Source organism: Cyanistes caeruleus, chromosome 1, assembly GCF_971803275.1.
Source record: "Cyanistes caeruleus chromosome 1, bCyaCae1.hap1.1, whole genome shotgun sequence".
Taxonomy (NCBI): Eukaryota; Metazoa; Chordata; class Aves; order Passeriformes; family Paridae; genus Cyanistes; species Cyanistes caeruleus.
The window spans coordinates 5,943,485-5,962,464 of NC_141701.1; the positions used below are offsets into that span (position 1 = coordinate 5,943,485).

An 18,980-nucleotide genomic window follows, 5' to 3' on the forward strand; every position below is an offset into this window, starting at 1 on the left:
TTTTCTGGTGAGGGCTCCAGAGCCTCCCTGCAGTCAATGAGAGCAAAGCATCACCTGCTGGCATTTGGGTCAGTTGAGCCTCAGGGCTGGGTTCATCCAATCCAGTTCAAGGACAGAGAAAACTCAGAGTGAAATTTAACCCTTTGGATAATCCAAGATTTACCCATAGTTTTGGTTTCCATATCTTTATAATTCACCCAGGAACTAGACTAAACTCTGCACAGAATGTTCTTAAGATCTCCCTGTAACTGAAAACCAGTGTCAAAGTTCAAAAAGGCATTGCTTTTCCTAGCTCCATTTTAGTTCTCCCCAAACCTGCTTTTCCTGTACAATTTCATCATTCAGGAAGCATGTTTAGAAGCCAAGATGTGCTTCTTCTGTTCCCCATTAGGCAAAGACTTTGCACTCAAGTCTATTCATCCTCTGCCTCTGAACTTGATAAAGTTTCCTATCACTACCTTTACTGTCTTTACCTGATGCTGCTTTTGGCTGAATTTCTTATGTCACCTTGACCAGATAGACATGTACTGAAATATTGGTTTCTGTTGAGACACCAATATCTAAATCTTTGCTCTTTGTCTAAGCTTCTTTTATTGTGTCTGGGGAAAATAAGCACTTCTTGTGAGTAGTTAATTTATTTTACACTTCCTCATGAGAAAGAGAGAAAATCAATCTGGGTATGGATTTTTTTATATTTTTTTTCTCTCTGTGAACTTGAAAGGAGTTTAAGTATTAAACCACATAAAATGTTAGTTAGACACCTACAGCCTAAACTTAAATGGGATAAATCCCAACCAGAGCTCTGCTATGTCTTAAGAAAAAGAGTATAATGTGAGACTATTTGAAACTAGGCTTTGCATTTAATTTAGGCTTTAATGTGTTTAATTTCTAGCACTGCTGTCTAAGTAGGTATTTTTTTTCCATTTCTACAACTTTTCCATGTCCTTTCTCTTCCACCAAATTTTCTAATTTTGATTTTTGTTTTTATTTTCCTGAAGACATGCTACGTCCCTATCCATTTCAAAATACCATCTCCCCAACTATCAAGTAAAATCTTTGATACCTGTATTATCTATGCAATAGCTCTCTCTTATTTTAAGGTAAAAATTCAGGATATTCCATATGAAGAGGTAGGGAAAAGGGAATTAAGTAATTTTTGGAGTTTCAGGTCTTTTTGAGACAGTTTGAGGCACTTCTTTCTACAGTTAATTGTGAAAATTTTAAATATGAAGGAATGATAATATTAGGAAGACCTGAGTGTGATGTTGTTTCATGTTTCATTCATGTGATCTGTAAATTCAGTTTTTTTCTTTCATGGCCCACTCCCCTTTTGCTTTCTCTTTTCCCCCTGCTGTTTCTGAAACTTGCATGAAGAATGAAAAGAAAGGAAGCAGAGTGGAGAGGATAGGACAGAGAGAGCTGAAATGGCCCAAAACCCTTCCAGTCAACATCAGAATTATTGATCTGACATTGTCAAACCCCTTGCCATTTGCGCAGACAGGCAGAGCTGCAATCTCTTACCTGCTCCTGACAGCCCTTTTGGCTCTGTCAGTTGCCTGGTGTAAGAGCTCTATGTGGGCCACAGAGCACAAGTTTTTGTATCTTATCCTTTCTGTGTGAGTGGCAGTGATGAAGAGAGCCCTTCCTGTTAGAAAATAGGGATAATTTCCATGTTTTCTCCAGCTACATCTTTTCCTATTTAATTTACTGCTGTCAGACCCTTATTTGCTGTACTTTCCTTCAGTGTCTTCAGATCATCTTCTGTTTTCATAGAATCATAAAATAGTTTGGGTTGGAGGGGACCTTCAAGGTCACCAAGTCCTGACCTCGCTGCCAGGGGCAGGGACATCTTCCACTATCCCAGGTTGCTCCAAGCCCCATACAACCTGGCCTTGAACCTTCCAGGATGTAGGATATCCACAACTTCTCTGGCCAACCCGTGCCAGTGCCTCACCACTTTCAAAGTAAAGAATTTCTCCCTAATATGAAATCTAAACCTGTCCTCCCTCAGCTTAAAGCCATTATCCCTTGTTCTATCACTACATTAGCCTTGACAAAAGCCCCCCTTCCGCTCTTTAGGTACTGGAAGGCTGCTGTAATGTCTTCCTAGAGCCTTCTCTTTTCCAGGCTGAACAATTCTAATTATCTGAGTCTTTGCTCACAGGAGATGTTCTCCATCCCTCTAATCCTCTTTGTGGCCTCCTGTGGACTCGCTCCTACAGGTCAATGTTCTTCCAGTGTTGCTCTAAATGGGGTCTCGTGAGAGTGGAGTAGAGGAGCAGAATCACCTCCCTTGGCCTGCTGGCCACTCTGCTTTTGATGCAGAATGGGATTTGGTAGAATTTTTGGACTGCATCTTCTTATCCACCAGCATCCTCAACTCCCTCTTGGCAGGGCTGCTCTTGATCCATCCATCCCAACTTATTTAGTTTTCCATCTTACAGCCCTGGGGGCAGAAATGACAATAAAAGGCAGAATTTTCCTGCAGGTCTCCTTCTGCTGAGATCACAGTAAAATCATGGAATAATTCACAGTCAATGATTTCCTGCATGTCACATTCAGAAACTGAGAGGAGTAAATGTTTTTTGTTATCTCAGTCTTGAATTTAGGATCTCTGACACTTGATAAACCCTGCTTCTGCTTGTCTCCCCTGTCTTCCCCTAACCTGCCTCTCCCATGCTGGTGGTGGCCACAGTGGTGGGCAGAGGTGGCTGAGACATTAAAGATCCATTTTGTCTTCACTCAAAACTGTCCTGCACTATTTCTCTCATTTTATAGGAATCTGTGCTTATAGTGAAGACATTCACTATGCAGGACTTTGTGGTCAGAGGAGATGATTCTTTCTGCCTCCTCTTAGCCCAGCTCCTTTCACAAGAAAGAGAAACCTTTTAGGTCAGAACCAAAAAGAGACTGGAGGCATTTGCTTCCAAGATTTTCAGTCTTAAATCCTCTAAGCAACCTCCCCACCCTTCAGACACCTCAGCTGGGTAAGGAGTCTAACCTTAAGGTTCTGCTGTTGGGGCTTCCAAGATTTGCCTCTGCCTTAAATGATTTGAGTTATACAATTATGAGAAATTAAATTACAATCCTACATCAGTTCCAGTGCCACCTTTTGTGTTGGGTCAGTTCTCAAAATGCTTTGTTGCAATGTCAACTAACTGTGAATTGCTTTTACCCTGGGGCCCTGCTGCAACAAGGAGGTAAAGACTAGCCTGTTTCCAGAATACCTGGTGAGAAGGGGTTCCTTGCAAGCTGCCAGTATCTGTTCAGTTGTCCTTTTTCACTGTGGTGTTTGAAAAGAGAAATGGCCATGCTTGCTCTCAGTGAAGGAGATCATGGAGATTCTCATCTTGGGTGGGTTTCAGGCAGTGAATACACAATGGGAGTGCCGTATGGAGAGGGAGAGGTTCAGAGCTGAGGATGCAACCCTGCTATCTGTACCGCCACAAGTAATGATAGGTACCTCTTATTTTCATGGCCTTTATTCACAGATCCTTCACTTTTGCTGGTGTGCTGGTGTCCACTGTAGATTTCTGGGTTTCATTATAAAGATCAAGACCATGCAAATTAGACCATGGAAAGGCTCTGCAGTACTAAGTCCCTTAACCAAATGCACGTGTTGTTTCTGAACAAACTTTCATTGCTTTAGGAGTCCATCATCTTTTTGGAACACGTGGAGGAACTCACCCACGTGGTTCAAGAAGGAGGCATTCATGTCCCTGTATTTGGGAAATTTTCTGTCATTTGGATAGTTCAGCAGAAATGTTGGGAAGTGGTAGGTGAGTGTGTGGCACATCTCCAATTAGCACGGCCCTGTTAATAACCCTGAGAGTGACAGACAATGGGTATGAGCTCATTTCTGGAGTTTGTAGGGGTTCTGGTTATCCAGGCCATTATCATAAGGCACAGAGCAAGGAATGCAAAGCAATTCTTCCTTGCCCCAGTTAAGAGTTCTGGGAAATGCGTTCACCAGGCTCCTCTTTGTTAGAAAGTATGTTGCCTATTTTCCAAATAGATTTAGGCTATTACCCCATCCCAATTCCTCGCTCCAGCTCTGCTCACTAACTATATAAAGCCATTACATATGGGTCTTTTTACTGACATAATCCTTGACTGTACTAAAAAAGAAAATATTAAATTTCATTCCAAGAGCTGTAAGAACTTCCATGAGGATATAAAAAGCAGGAAATTGGCCCTGTAAGAGTGGAGTACTCTCATATTGAATAGCCTTCAGGGCCTCAGTGTTAAGGGCTTCTTCCTAATAGCTAATGTAGGTTGGAACAGTTTGGCCTCTGCTTGAGAGGAAATGGGATTTGTAGGACTTTGCCAGTACAGGTTTACAGGGCTTAAGCCAAAGGACTGGTGTTCTGTGACCCTGTACAAAATCAACATGCTCCATACATACTGCACTAAGTAGAGTTTGAACATGCAGCACTGAGGAAAAATCTCAGGATTTTCCACTCCATCACAAACTGTTTCTACCATAATGCTTCTGGACATCATTTTGGTCTTTGCCTTGCTTGTATCACTCTTTAATCTGGACACCCTGCAGACAGACATGGAGGTTAATTTAAATGTATGAAGCTCTGGAAATAATGTTATTTATTACCCTGAACAGTCAGTGTGCCTTGTATTATCTTCAGCTGATGGATTTTCCATTTCCAGGACATCTGTGTGCTGCAAACTCTGCTTCAGCAGCGGCATGAGAGACATTTCAGCATTGTGCTAGGTTTAAAAGAAGAAGACAAAAAATAATGGGCAAAGTTTTCTGACTTAGCCTTGTGCAATACAGTCATTATTAGGATGGGTGAGCTGTGCACTAGCTACTTGGTAATGTAGTTTGGAGTGTGTTTTCCCCCAAAAGCATTCCTAAATGTTTATGTAGCTAATAATATTATTGTGTTTATATGCACAAGATTCAAATGGATTTTCACCCCAAAAGATGAGCCGTTGCAGAGGCAGAATATTTTTCATAATTGACTTGCAATCTATGTGACTTGAATTATATACTTGAGAATATTTTGGGGGTAGAAGAGGATAGTGCAAATGAGATTATGATGAGTCAACTGACCTCTGAGTATTCTGTTCTGTTGCTAGTTCCCTGGACCATGCTACAGAGGTGCAGGCTACAGCTTTGCAGAGGGAAGTAAGTAACAATTAAGGGGAAAAAAAATTGTTTCAAATAAAATACAGCCCTGAGAGGCTACTTTGCTATAAAAATTTAAAAAAACAAAAAAATAAATCCAGAAGCATTGAACCAATGCTTCAGTTTCAAGTTCAATATATTCTTCCTGCGTTTGCCAGTGAGTAAATAAACGTGGCGAGAGAAGCTGTCAGTACAAGTGCTACAGGTGCTGGTGCCTGGATCTTGGGCAAACTCTGCTTTCAGGCATTGTCTTCCCAGATCAGATATGCAAAACTTTCCCTTATCAGCCTCCCCTTATCAGTTCTTCTAATCCCTTCCACCTCACATATACTCTCACTCTCCTCCTGTGGGTCTTTTCCTTGATAACTCTTTCAGTCAGGCTTGCCAAGATGCTCGAGCAACTGTGTTTTATACAGAACCAGCCTTTCAGATGTAGAACTGCTTTTTAAATCCAAACTCCTTAGCTGAAGTGAGAAGAGGTCACCCTTTATTGACTTGGCTGGTCCATAAACACACGCATTCATAGGGTGCAGTGGAGATTTTACTGACAGTCTGGTCAATGATGCCAAAGCCAAAGAGAGAGTTTGTCACGCAGATTTTGATTGCAGGTTACCTTGGGGTTTTCTTAGACATTCAGTAGGAAGATTTCTAAGCTTGCTATGCAAGAGTACAGTTTAAATCTGGAGTTACTTCCTCTGGGCAAAACACTGAAAAGTTATACTTGGGGATATTGCATCAAGGTTTCAGCCTGCAGATACTGTGTGGCTGCTGCAGGCAAAAATACACTGCAAAGTCCCCTTCAAGCAGAGAGGGTGTTTTAGAATAGCATAGATTTGGCAGACAACCAGTAAGGGCTTGTTTTAAAGTGTCTGTGGTGAATGCATTTATGAGGGGTCAATTTGTGGAATGCATGATCCAAGCATAGGTTAAGGAGTCAAGAGTGGCTGAATTCTAATTCTGACCTTCTCTCAGGGTTCCTTGTGTGTGCGCGTGCAGCACCACAGAGGTTAAAGGAACATTTCTCATGCTGCAAATTAGGAAGTGCCAGTGTTGAGTTAATCCTTGGAGTGTGCTGCATGGCCCTCTAGGACTCTTGGTTACACTCCTTTTTAGGATATTTTTTCCCACTCCACTCCTGTTTTGTTCTCTCTTCTGGACAGGTACCTGTCACTTAGGGAACAGCTATGTATTATTTTTCCCCTCCTAAATTATCAGTATGTACTTTATTTCTCGCACAATCAAACACTTCCACTTGCAGCAGTATTAATCATTCATGGGCCTGGGCAGTTCCAGCACCAAGTACTTAAGGGCAGTAATAGAGTTCAGCTAAGGCAAACAAATCGATGGGATGGAATGGTCTGCTGATCTTTCCCACCACCCTATTTCATCTCCCATAAAGCTGACAGATTGCTTTGGCTCACATTCATGTTAACCATCACTCTGATCAGTTTTTTTAGGGATTGGGAGAGAAGCTGCTCTTAAAAGTGAACCCAGAGAATCTATGGACTCCCCGTACCTGGAAGTGTTCAAGGCCAGGCTGGATGGGGCTCTGAGCATCCTGGTGTAGTGGAAGGTGTCCCTGTGCATGGCAGGGGTTGGAATGAGATCATGAATGTCCCTTCCAACCCAAACAATTCTGTGATTCTATCATTGCAAATGAAGAGATGTTCCACCCCCTGCAGCCTTGCCAGCACTTAGAGCAGAGATTGAAGAGTTTTTGCTATCAGAGTGCATGAATGGTTTCATCCAATATTCTGTGGGTCTGCTGACAGTCTCCTCCTTGATTTCAGCAGACTTTGGCTCAGTTGTAGTTGAGCAGAATACCTCAGGAATAGCTCTGGTGATAGCAGAGAATTTTCTGCTCTATTATTCACATGGGTTGTTAAACAATGCCCACTGAAATCAGTGTCCCTCTTTTCACTAACTAACTTCAGCTTGGCTTTGGATCAGGCCTGGGAAGATGCACATCTTCCAGAAATGCCATTGGATGATTTCTTTAAAAATCATCGAACAAAGATATATACGGCCGCATGGGATGATCAGCAGGGAAGAAAGTCCCGTCCTTCTTTTATACAGTTGTCTTCCTGCTCATATCAGCAATAATTTAGATAATTAAATTGCTTAGTTCAGTAGTTGGAAGAGGCACAATCAACAAGCTGACTCTACTAAGATGTCAGATGTATTAGTGTGCTGGGTTTTATATTTGTTTTTCTTTTTTGTGTGTGTGTGAAAAGCTGTATAATTGGACACTGTCTTTTTCACCCCCGGCTAACCTCTTCTTCAGAGGAGCATACCAAAGACATTTAAAATCACATTATGAATGCCAGCATAGTTACAACATTTATATGGCATATGGTGATGTTCAGTGGCAGCAGACGAATGGATGAAATCAAGCACAATAATAGAATCAGCCCCCCTTGAATTTAACAGTAAGACAAAGAGTTCAGTGCTATAATTTAGTAAAATGCAAGTAAGAGCTTGAATATTTTAATGAGGAGTCTAAAGTACATAACTGGGCATACTTTTACCATTCCACTTTGATTCAGTGGTCTTTGTACTGTCCCTGTAGGGTCTTTGAACTTTTGCTCGCATGAGATAGAAAAAGTTTTATTAAATCACGCTCCTGAAATGCTCATCTTACTGTGACTCCAGGTTTATTTTGTTTTGTTTTATGGATATTTGTGGCTGAATCACTCCTCTGAAGAATGAAGGCGATCACAGAAAGTGTTCTGTGTTGTTCCATCTCTAACTCACGTGGGTTTTGCTGTTTGTGGAGTCTCTCAAACCAGGACAGAAGAGCAGTGTCTGGAGAGACTCAGATGGGGTATATCCAGAGCCAGTGCAAATTACTTCTCCTTGAAGTACCACGAAGTTTTCTTCTCTGCCCCCCTCTGTGTCTTTTTATTTTTTAAGGATGCCACTCCTAAACAAACAATTTTGCTTCTCATCTTCCACAAAAAAGTTTTTCATCCTTGTTTTCCAAATCACAGTGTTGAGATCAGAAGTCTGAGTTCTCCTTTGGCTCTTTTTTTTTTTTTTTTTTTTTAAATTGATGTTTTCGTCCTACATTCCCTTAAGTGTATTTACTTATGGTTCAAAACTAGAGAGACCTTACCATGGATTATAACTGACCTAAAACTCTACACTAACCCCCCCCAAAAGCCATTCTGAAGCTGAAAGTCATATAGAACTTATGCCTATCTTTTGCATATTGTTTGTTCAGCTGTGAGATGGTATGAATAGCTTTATGCTGTGCTTGTATTTTGAGAGTAGAGAGCTTACTCTAACATTCACCAACTTCTCAGCCAGGATGCCATTCCCACATCATGTTTGCACGTAGCCAGAAGTATTCACTTCATTTTTTCCCATTAAAGTATTAAAAATGGAGCCTCAGTCCTCAATTCAGTAATAAACTCAGACGTGACAGGATTTGTCAGTTCTTTTTGCAATATCCCTTAATGCATCACAAGGGAATCTCAAAGTGCTGTTTGTAAAATAAAAATAAAATGGGAGGTATTTTTAAATGATGTACGTTGACTTAGGCCTCTTTGGTCAAAATTATTCCCACATGATAGGCTGAACTAAAAATAATAGCAATTAAAAAAAAAATCCACGTTGGCCATTTGGAAATAGGGCTAAATAAAGATAATTTCTTAGTCTTGGATCACTCTGAAACCTAAACTGTCCCAGTTTTGATTCCTTTTTGACCATTTCTCCTGGAAAGGAAAATGAATAGTGGTCAGCTGCTGCAATTTCTAACTTGGCTCAGTCTCAAAGTGTCTGACTGAGGTGGGAAAGAAACAAGTGTGGAAAACCCACCACTAAAATATATATTTCCAACCTTTCTTCTAACACCTCTGAAGACTTTGTTGCCTTGGCATGAGTCCTGTTGATGTGCATGGGACAATTTTCTGTCACTGATATATTTGTACATAAAGTAGTTGCCAATTAAGAGACTTGGTTCAATTCTTTATGCTGTAAAATTGGATAAAATTATATATTTTGGCCTGAATGCAAGAATAATATTAAACCATAAATGTGTATTAAAGCCACCACAAGTTATGATTATAGATTTTAAACAGATGTTCTAATTTGATTTGTGGCTTTTTTTTGCCACTATTTTTAGCCTAAATGGCTGTTCTGAGACACCTTGCAGCATTCGAAATGCAGAAATGAGTCCTGGAAGTGTTTTGGCAAGGAGGGGAGATGAATGAGGCCTTAGAGACAGAGCCCTCAGGCTTGGCCATGGAGGAAGTCCTTCTTCTGGGGTAAAATCTCACATGTACCAAGTGAGCCCCATCCACCAAGCTGTGTCTGCTGCTCAGAGCCAGAGCTGTTCTGCTGACTGACACCAGCTGGTGCTCTGCTCCTTTTATCCTGGCCTCATGTAGGTTAGCAGCTGGCCAAGACTGTTTTTAAGAACGTATTTATAAAACTTCACAGCCGTGCAAGCCCAGACACAGAGAAGACTCCAGAGCTCAGCCCTGGAAGTGCAGGATGTCGCTTGGCAGATCTGGTTTCCCAGCTCTTGCTGCTGCCACGAACCTGCTGTCCCATCACTTGTACCCAAAAACAATGTTTCCTAAAAAAATCCAGGGGAGCAAAAACCTTGGGCTGAAGGCTCACACAGATATTTTAAGTAATGCCTGTCTTGATCCCTCTGCAGGCGGCTGCCTGATTGGTATTTCAATAACAGACTTATTTAGAAGGAAAGTCTAACTCCTGTAGGGCACAGTGGTATTTTCATGCCTTTTTTACCCTGCAGCCTTTTCCAGCTGGCTCAAACCTGAACACCTCACTGTCTGGTAGGGACATCATCTGGCTGAGGTGTAAACTACAGCACCTGATTGTAACCTTTGTATTTAGGGCTGGTACATGAATAAGTATGATTTAATTTTTTTAAAATCTTGTATTTGTGTTCCACTGCTGGCAGATACTTCCTAATTTTATTTGCAGTGAAGGGTTTATTATATGTATTGCTTTTCTCCTTGTCTGCATATGATACGGGCTTCTGAAAATAACCTGGTTTTTATCTTTTGGAAAGAGCCTGCATTTTTCTGTGGGGATAAGGATTTATAACGACATCTTGACAACTTCATAAGGTTTTTCCCCTTTTTAATTTCCTAAACCAGCACAACATGCTGAGATACATGGTAGAGATAGGCCCAACATCTGACTGATCAAAACGGATTTTGAACAAATGCTGACGCCACCGTTCTTCCTGTCTGTGATTCCCACAGAACCTTATTGCTTTGAAAAAAAAATACCCTAGAAGGGATAATTGACCCTGCAGCAATGAACTACATCAGACAGTGTCCCCTTCATGACTTCTACCCAGCTATCAACAGTGTGAAGCAGACGTGCATGTTAAAACACTGAGAAGGCGGAACTTCCCCAAGAAAATGGACAAAGAAATAATTAGAATCCTTAAAGAGGAAAAAAAAAAAGGAATCAGAAGACAGGAAAAAATTTTTGAAAATAATGCCTCAGGCAGTGAGAGCTGCAGAGTGGAAGCTGGTTTCTACCTTATGGATGTGCAAACAGTAGATCAAACTCCAATGACTTCATGATATAATAAAAATAATAAAACAAGAGCAAAAACATATAATTTTTAAAGTGTTGATCTAGTGTTAGAAAGCACAGCTTAACTTTTAAAATCCCAGCCACTTTGCCTGCCTTCTTACAATACCTTCTGACTTCAGTGACTCCAGTCAAAGTCAACTCAAACCAAAGAGCTCGTATTGAGCATAACCCTGAGCTTTTGCACATCTTTTAGCTAAATAGCAGAAAGACACGTTTTGAAACTGCTGAGTTCAGTCCTACAAAGAAGGACTGATGGCAACAAATATATACATGAAAACAGTGGTGTATTTTTAGCTTATCTGGAGCTTTGGGGCTCCAGAACTGAAAGCAGTGATGGGTGAAGTGGCAACGGGTTGTGTGTGTGATTTGTAGTGGTTTGTATCTGGGCTCTGCGCTGTGTATCTCCTAATGATGAATGCGTGGGAGGGCCAGGTCAGGAATGGTTTCCACTCCAGTGCGCTGATTGTGTAGTTGGCAGTGGGCTCAATTAAAGTATAATAATCTGGTAATCTCCCTCCTGTTTCCATTCAGCTGCTTCACAGTGAATAGAGCCAGTGAACGAGTATAGCTTTTGAAAAGTAGGTGAACTCCTGCCTCTTTGTCTGAGCAGTTTATGTCTAGTCAAGTAAAATGACAGGCAGAAGAGGCGACTCTCCAAAACGTTGCTCTCATGACTTGCATCATTACTGCCGTTTGTGTTGCTGTGAGATAACACTTGCTCTTTATTTCCCTTTCTAGGCTGCGGGTTGGATTTCTAGCAAGCTTTGCACCACGGAGAAAAGAGGAGCTGATGTGAGAAAGGAGATATGGATATGTCCATGATGGGAAGGTGCCGCGTGCCCCATCTCTTGGTTCTTCTCACATTCGTGTTCAGCGGGGAGAGAACCGAGGCACAAAGAGCAGGTACGCGTTCAGTTTGCTGCCTCATGCCCTGGGGCTGCTGCAGATCTCCCATGGCTGGGAAGCCATCAGTTCTGGGAGGAAATCTATAAACAGCCCAAGACATTTACTGCTGGAAATACATAAAAGAGACCTTAGGGATGGAGAAAGCCCGGGGGTCAAGGCTGTGATTTACCTGGGGTCTTTTGTTCTGTTGCAGGCTTAGAAAGTTTAGCTCAGCTACCCACAGCAAGAGGAGCAGCTCACCACAGTTTGCTCTGGATGTGCTCCATCTACCCCACACTGGCATGGAGATCACTTCTTCCATCGCCTCCTGTGGGTGTCAGATGAGACCTGGTGAATCTTCTGCCTGGCTGTGACTTTCCTGTGAGCTAAACAAGGCCAGGGCAATGTTCATACCCTCCCTTGATTCAAGATATTTGAAGGATGTCTTGATGTGGTGCTTAGGAATATGGTTTAGAGATGGACTTAACAATGTTGGGCTAATGGTTGAACTTCATGATCTTAAAGGTCTTTTCCAACCTAAATGACTCTAGGATTCTATGTTTCTCTGTTGTCTAGTTATTAGCATGGACTCTGGCACAGCTTTTGGCCCGGGCTCATGAACACTCTCCCCCAAATGCCACTGAGTGCATTAGAGGATGATGTAGCTGAGGGACTGTTCTTACAGGGATCCTTGACAAGGACACACTGGTTTTTGTGCAGCAGAAAGAAGAGTTATCTGACATCAGTGATGCCACAACTCAAATCAAAAATGGTTGTAGGCCCACACAATTTTTTATGTCTAAAGACATTTTGAGATGGAGGTTTTTTGTCTCTTTTTCTAGGAAAGCTGCTATTCTGTAGGCTTGGGTAATTTATAAGAAAGAAAAAGGCTTTTTTAGACCTTCTTTCAAGTTAAGGAATAGCTGCTTACAGCTTTCCTATGTGATCTCTGTGGTTTTTTGGGTGAAGTTTTCCAGGAATAAATACTTAGTTACCAAAGTGAAATCTCACTTTTTTTTTCTCTGCTTCTGGACCTGTCACAGGCAGAATATAGTGAAGCCATTTATATGTTCATTCTGTGCTTTCTTTAAATAATTTTGGGCTTATGGCTTGTTTGTGAACTATATTTAAAGGTAATATTGCAAAACAGTTGGTTCTGTGTCTGAGTAGATGAACACAACTCCTTGAATCATGCTCCCAGAGAGTGTTCCTGCAATTACAAAACTGAAATTTTGTTTTCTATGAGTTATCTCCCATAGTCCCTTAACATGAGCTGAATTGTTTCTGCCGGTAAAAAGTACTGTCATAGCATTCTTGGAAAACAATCAATTTTGTCCAGCAGTTGACATTAGAGTGCTAAAAATGCAGATTAATATTTACTAAAAGCATTTCTGCAGCATTTTATCTCCCTGCCACCAGGTCTGTAAGCAAAGGATCACCAATGCCAAAAAAAAAAAATTATCCTGGAAGACCATGTTTTTCTTCCCTTCAATACTGCCTTGAATAGGCATCACTTTTTAAGCCTTAACTCCCCCTTGTTTTAAGGCTCATTGCCCTTGAACACAGACAGAATTCATTCTGTCTGTTCTGTTTGTTCAAAATTGCTGTTGTCTCACCTGCTGAGAGTCATTAAAATAAGTAACAGGAAGGTCTGTACCTTGTGGATTTTTCTCTCTAGTTAGTCTCACCTAATTAACATTCTTTCAGCCAGAATAGATTAATATAATAATGAATTTAGGAAGGGGGTGAGGTGGGGAAGTGTTTTCTTACCTTTTACTGTTAATCTTTTATATTCTTCAAAAATGAAGCAGAACCACTCTTGAAAGCAGCTGATATACACAGATTTAATGTAACTTGCATGCCATAATATAAAATGATATAAACCATCATCTCCACTCTCAGATTGCCTTTGAGAGAGTTTTCCCAGACAGACTTGCTCTGGAGTTAGAGACAAGCACTCTCTGACTCACAAAATGCTATCCCAGAACACAGTCCCACATGCAGGTTTTGGCTGGGATACAGTTAATTTTCCTCACAGTAGCTGCTCTGGGACTGTGCTTTGGATTTGTGCTGGAAACAGTGTTGATGACACAGGGATGTTTTTGTTACTGCTGAGCAGAGCTCACACTGAGCCAAGGCTTTTTTATTCCTCTTCACACCAGCCAGGAGGCTGGGGGAGCACAAGAAATTTGGAGGGCACAAAGTCAGGACAGCTGCCCCTAACTGACCAAAGGGATATCCCAAACCATGTAGTGTCATGCTCAGAAATAAAACAGTGGGGAGACACTTGGCTGGAGACTGCTGCTTGGGGACTGTGAGCAACTGTTTGCATTTGCATCACTCCTCTTTCTTGGGTTTTATTTATATCTCTTTGTTATTTTACTTTTCATCACAACTTTTCTTTATTATTTTATTTTATTTTATTTTATTTTATTTTATTTTATTTTATTTTATTTTATTTTATTTTATTTTATTTTATTTTATTTTATTTTATTTTATTTTATTTTATTTTATTTTATTTTATTTTATTTTATTTTATTTTATTTTATTTTTTAAACTTTCTTCTCTCAACCCATGTGTTTTCCCCCTTTCACCTTTCCAATTCTCTTCCCCCCCAGTCCTGCTGAGGGCAGTGAGTGAGGGGCTGTGTGGTGCTTGGTTGCCAGCTGGGGTTAAACCACAATAACAGGTTGCTTCCAAAGAGATACCAATGTGGATGGGCTGATCCCAATGTGATCCAAATCCCATGAGCAGAGGTTGTTCCCACAGGCCCTGCAGCACCTGGGGTGTACTGGGATGTGCTCTGCTACAGAAATCAACACAGCAGCAGGTGATGCTCATTTCTCCTCACCTGCCACACTCCAAGTGTACATTCAATCACTCTCATGGTCATCATGCAATGCCTTGAGCACTGACCTATTCTTTTATAATTCTTTTTTACTTTTTTCTGAAGGCAAATCCTCTCTGTGTAGCTGAGATACCCACTCCCTCCTTTACAGTGCTGTGGGCTGCTCTGGAATCCTTCCATTCTGGGCAGGGTCACAACCCTGGGATGAGCAAAAGGGCCAGAGCTACTTTGTGTCAAAATCTGAGTGTGGAAGGAGATTTTGTGACCTTCCTGTAGGTTCAAATGCTGGAATTCAGTAGGAAATATGTAATTTTGCCATTAGTTCAAATATGCAGTTGTACTTTTTGAGGCAATGTGAGACAAGAACTGCTGGAGAAGCAATGGTTGGCAGCTGTGACCAAACTGACTTTGTAGAGCAGCTTTCAATCTTAAAACTCATAATTTATTAGGGATTATGGTCTATAATACTGGTTTAAACAAATGTAAATATATATATATATATATACATTTTGTGCAGTTGGGGCATTATGTTGATAACTCTTGGGCCTCAGTGGCACTTTAATGGATCTACTTCTTCCTGACTTGCACGTATCCAGAAACAGCTAAAAAACATCTCCTGAGAGATCTACTTTTTTGGCAAGTGTTTGACAAATACACAATCAGTCTGGATTGATATAGGGCAAGCAAGTTGCAATTAAAATAGCTTTGTGTTTTGGATTATACAGGCCTCACACTGCAAATATCATGGTTGGGTCAAAGGGATGGTTGTGGGGATAAATGAACTTTTCCCTTACAAGGCAGCTGCCCTTTGTTGTTGAGGAACACATTCCAAAATTCAGTAAGTCATCCTTTAGCCAATACTCAGTGGCAGAAAGCCTCAAATTTGAAATAATCTTGTTATAGACTTTCTACATCAACATATCATGCTGGGAAAAGAACTGCTTCTAGCTAAGCATAAATGAATCATAACATTAATGCAAGAGGGGACACAAAAGCTTCATGACTCAGGGTCAGGATTGGCATAGGCAAGGTCAAGACAGAGCTTTTGATGTGTCCAGGTCATTTCAGAGCACTGACTGAGCAAAGGCACTGCAATGAAGTCAGAGAAAAATATCTTCATGTACATGCAGAGGGTGTAGCTGAAGGATTGTGCAGAGGTAGTAAGAAGAAAAGGAAGGGAAATGTTTGCATTTCAAAATGAAGTCTGTGCTGCACTGTAGATGTCCTGAAACTGATGAGGTGAATCACAAGGAAGAAGGGCTGGGATTCTGCTCTTCCTCTGCAGGATTGGGAGAGTGTTTGCTGCCTCCTCCAAATTGCTCACTGGGGAGCTGTGTCTAGGGAATATTTGGTATGTCTGGTCCTCTGCATTCATCTCCCTTTAAGAATGTTTTCTGCCACTCTTGCAGGTTGCAAGAGTGTTCACTACGACCTTGTCTTCCTCTTGGACGCCTCCTCCAGCGTTGGAAAAGAAGATTTTGAGAAAGTTCGTCAGTGGGTGTCTAATTTGGTGGAAACTTTTGAGATTGGCCCAGACAAAACGCGTGTAGGTGTGGTGCGATACGGCGATCGTCCAACCACAGAGTTTGACCTGGGGAAGTACAAAACCCGTGAGGAAATCAAAGAGGCTGCACGAAAGATTCAGTATTATGGGGGTAACACCAACACTGGAGATGCTCTCAGGTACATCACCACCTACAGCTTTTCCAAGGAAGCTGGTGGGAGACTTAGTGACCGAACTGTTAAAAAGGTGGCTATCCTTTTGACTGATGGAAGGAGCCAGGATTTTGTCTTGGATCCAGCCACTGCAGCCCATCAGGCTGGGATTAGGATTTTTGCTGTGGGTGTTGGAGAAGCCTTAAAAGAGGAACTTGATGAGATTGCTTCAGAGCCCAAGTCTGCTCATGTGTTTCATGTGTCTGATTACAACGCCATTGATAAAATTCGGGGGAAGCTGAGGAGGCGTCTCTGTGAGAGTAAGTAGAACTTTCCTTTCTGCAAAATTAGAATAGGTTCAGTTAGCATATAGATATGAAAAGCTGTGATTGCTTTCTTTCAGGCTTATACTTTATTTTCATGTCTTCTACTCAGTTCCACTCCGTAAGGAGTCACTGTTCAGAGCCAGGCTGGGTGGAGCTTTGAGCAAGCTGATTTAGTGGAGTACTGCTCATGGCAGGGATTTGGAATTTAGGCTATCTTTAAGGTCCCTTCCAACCCAAACTATGCTCTGATTTTGTTTCTACAGTTTCACTACAGGAGATGTGATGGATTTTTCTGGAAAGTCAGTATTAACCATAGGTTAGATTCCAGAGTAAACCATGAATTACCTTTTGGCTCTGATATAGTTTGATTAATTTATAATAATTTGGACTACTGAATCTTATTTATACCCAGATTTTGGTTTACTTTGTATAGGACCCTTTTCCCCCTTATTTTCTGGAATTGGAGAGAATGCTCTGGGTGCTGCCAGGAATGATCCTTAAGGAAGCAAAGGGTTGTTTGTGCTTTTCTGCCTTTCAGTGTCTCAACTCTGCTGACAACTGGTGTTCTCTAGTGCTCTGGCTGCCAACAGCATAAGCATTGGTGATGTTTTGAATGACTTTTAATGGAGAAAAGTGTGGGGGATTTGCAGTGCATAAATGACCCTGATTTTCCAGCTCCTTGGTGAAAAGGATGGGAATGACATTGTGGCTGGTATCTCCCAGCACTTTAACAGGAGCAGCAATCACACATCTTGTTCTCCTTCCACCACTGATAAATCACTCTCTTGTTCTTACTGACTGCATGAAACCTGCCTGGCTTTGCTGCTTTTTGCAGTGTGTGTTGTGACTACATCATCAGCCTCGTAGCTGATGTTGTGAAGATCTGTTATTGCTTTCTGTGACCCCCCTTTGTAAGAAAAAAGCTCTGGACTTATGTAGGGTCCTTAAAGTATGACAAATGCAAGCAGGCAGTCTAGCTGACATTATCCATCAACATCAAGATGTTACTGCTTTTTTAGCCTAAACATAAATGGGTAATGGATGGTGTAATCCCAATAAAAATGGGAGTTGTGGGGAATAATGACTGTTTGCTGTGCATAGTGAAGGAGCTTGGTTTTTGGGTTTTTTTCCTATGAAAATCTTGTGTGATCATCCAAACAACTGAGCTCTAATAGAAAATGTCAAACCCTTCTGATTGGCACACTTGACCAACTCAAACAACTTCCTGTTACACCTGCTGAACATCAAAAATGTGATTTTCCTTTTCAATTTTGTTATTTTCCTTTTCCAAAGCAAGTGTTTACTCTGCTTTGTACCTGGGTCATCATTTGTTGTCTGCTCCAAAAATCTTTTACCTGCCTGTCAGAGTATAATACCATCTGTCTGTGGCTTTCTGAGCCCATCCTGTGTCCACACAGGCCAGCATAACACTTCTCATTCGATTACAAAGGAGCATCCTTCATCCTGAATATGTGACAGTCGCTCTCCAAGGTGTTTGCTTCTACCTGCACTGGTGAGCTCAGTGAGAAATGGGGGCTGTGGTCAGTTCATCCCACATCTCTGCTGCTCCTTCCTCCTACCAGGGAGGACTCCTCACACTCTTTGCTCTGGCACGAGCTCCTTCCTCCATGTGACCACAGGACCTACCAGGAGTTTTCTCCAGCGTGAGCTTCACAAGTTCACAACCTCCTTCAGGCATCACCCTGCTCTGGTGTGGGGTCCTGGGCTGCAGGGGGATCTCTGCTCCCCATGGACCCCCATGGGCTGCAGGGGCACAGCTGCCTCTCCATGGGCTGCACCAGGGGCTGCAGGGAACCTCAGCTCCAGCACCTGGAGCAGCTCCTGAGCCTCTTTCTGTGTCTGCAGGGCTATTCCTCTCTCATAGTCTCACTTCTCACCTCTGACTGAAATTTCTCCTGCACAGTAACTTTCTACCCTTAAATACATGATCCCAGAGCCTTCCCTATTTTTTTTCTTCCTACCTTTCAAACAGGGAAAGTGCTTTTGGCAGAATCAGTGTTATCATACTTATTTAATTTATTGCTTTGCATGCAGAGAGATTTTAAGAGACATGATGTTTAGATCAGGTCTAAATAAACATGAAACAGAGGATGAAGTAATGAAAGCATCTCCAGCAGAAATATTCTGGTAGAGATCAGTTAATTTTTTGTTACCTACATGTGTGAGTAGAGCTGTTTTGGGGGAGAATGGAGATGGAGAACAGGACCGAGTGATTTCTCATGCATATATCACTTTTAAATTCCATGTTAATGCAGTAGGAACAGGAAAGGAGTTCTCTGTGATGGTTAGGCCTTCTACACATTTAGAAGATTGAATTTTTAACAGCTATTGTAGTTAACTTTCAGTGGTTTTAATGACAGCTCTGCATAAAAAACACGAACATACAAACCACGGGGTGGGTGGAAAACATGACCAGAGCACGTGCCAAGCTGCTGTTTATTTTGTGCACATTCTGAGACAACAGCATATATTGCCACAGCCAGGCTCTGTTTTAATAGACATAATCCCATGTAAG

At 41.6% G+C, this 18,980-nt stretch overlaps 1 protein-coding gene across 1 annotated transcript in view; it reads left to right on the forward strand.

Moving 5' to 3' along the window:
- Positions 1–18,980, forward strand: part of COL22A1 (collagen type XXII alpha 1 chain) — a 251,184-nt gene that overhangs the window by 16,133 nt on the left and 216,071 nt on the right. The window contains exons 2-3 of the mRNA XM_086877981.1: positions 11,468–11,632; positions 15,872–16,438. Of these exons, the coding sequence (XP_086734107.1) occupies positions 11,536–11,632; positions 15,872–16,438 (664 nt within the window). The 5' untranslated portion in view covers positions 11,468–11,535. The remainder of the gene's footprint in view (positions 1–11,467; positions 11,633–15,871; positions 16,439–18,980) is intronic.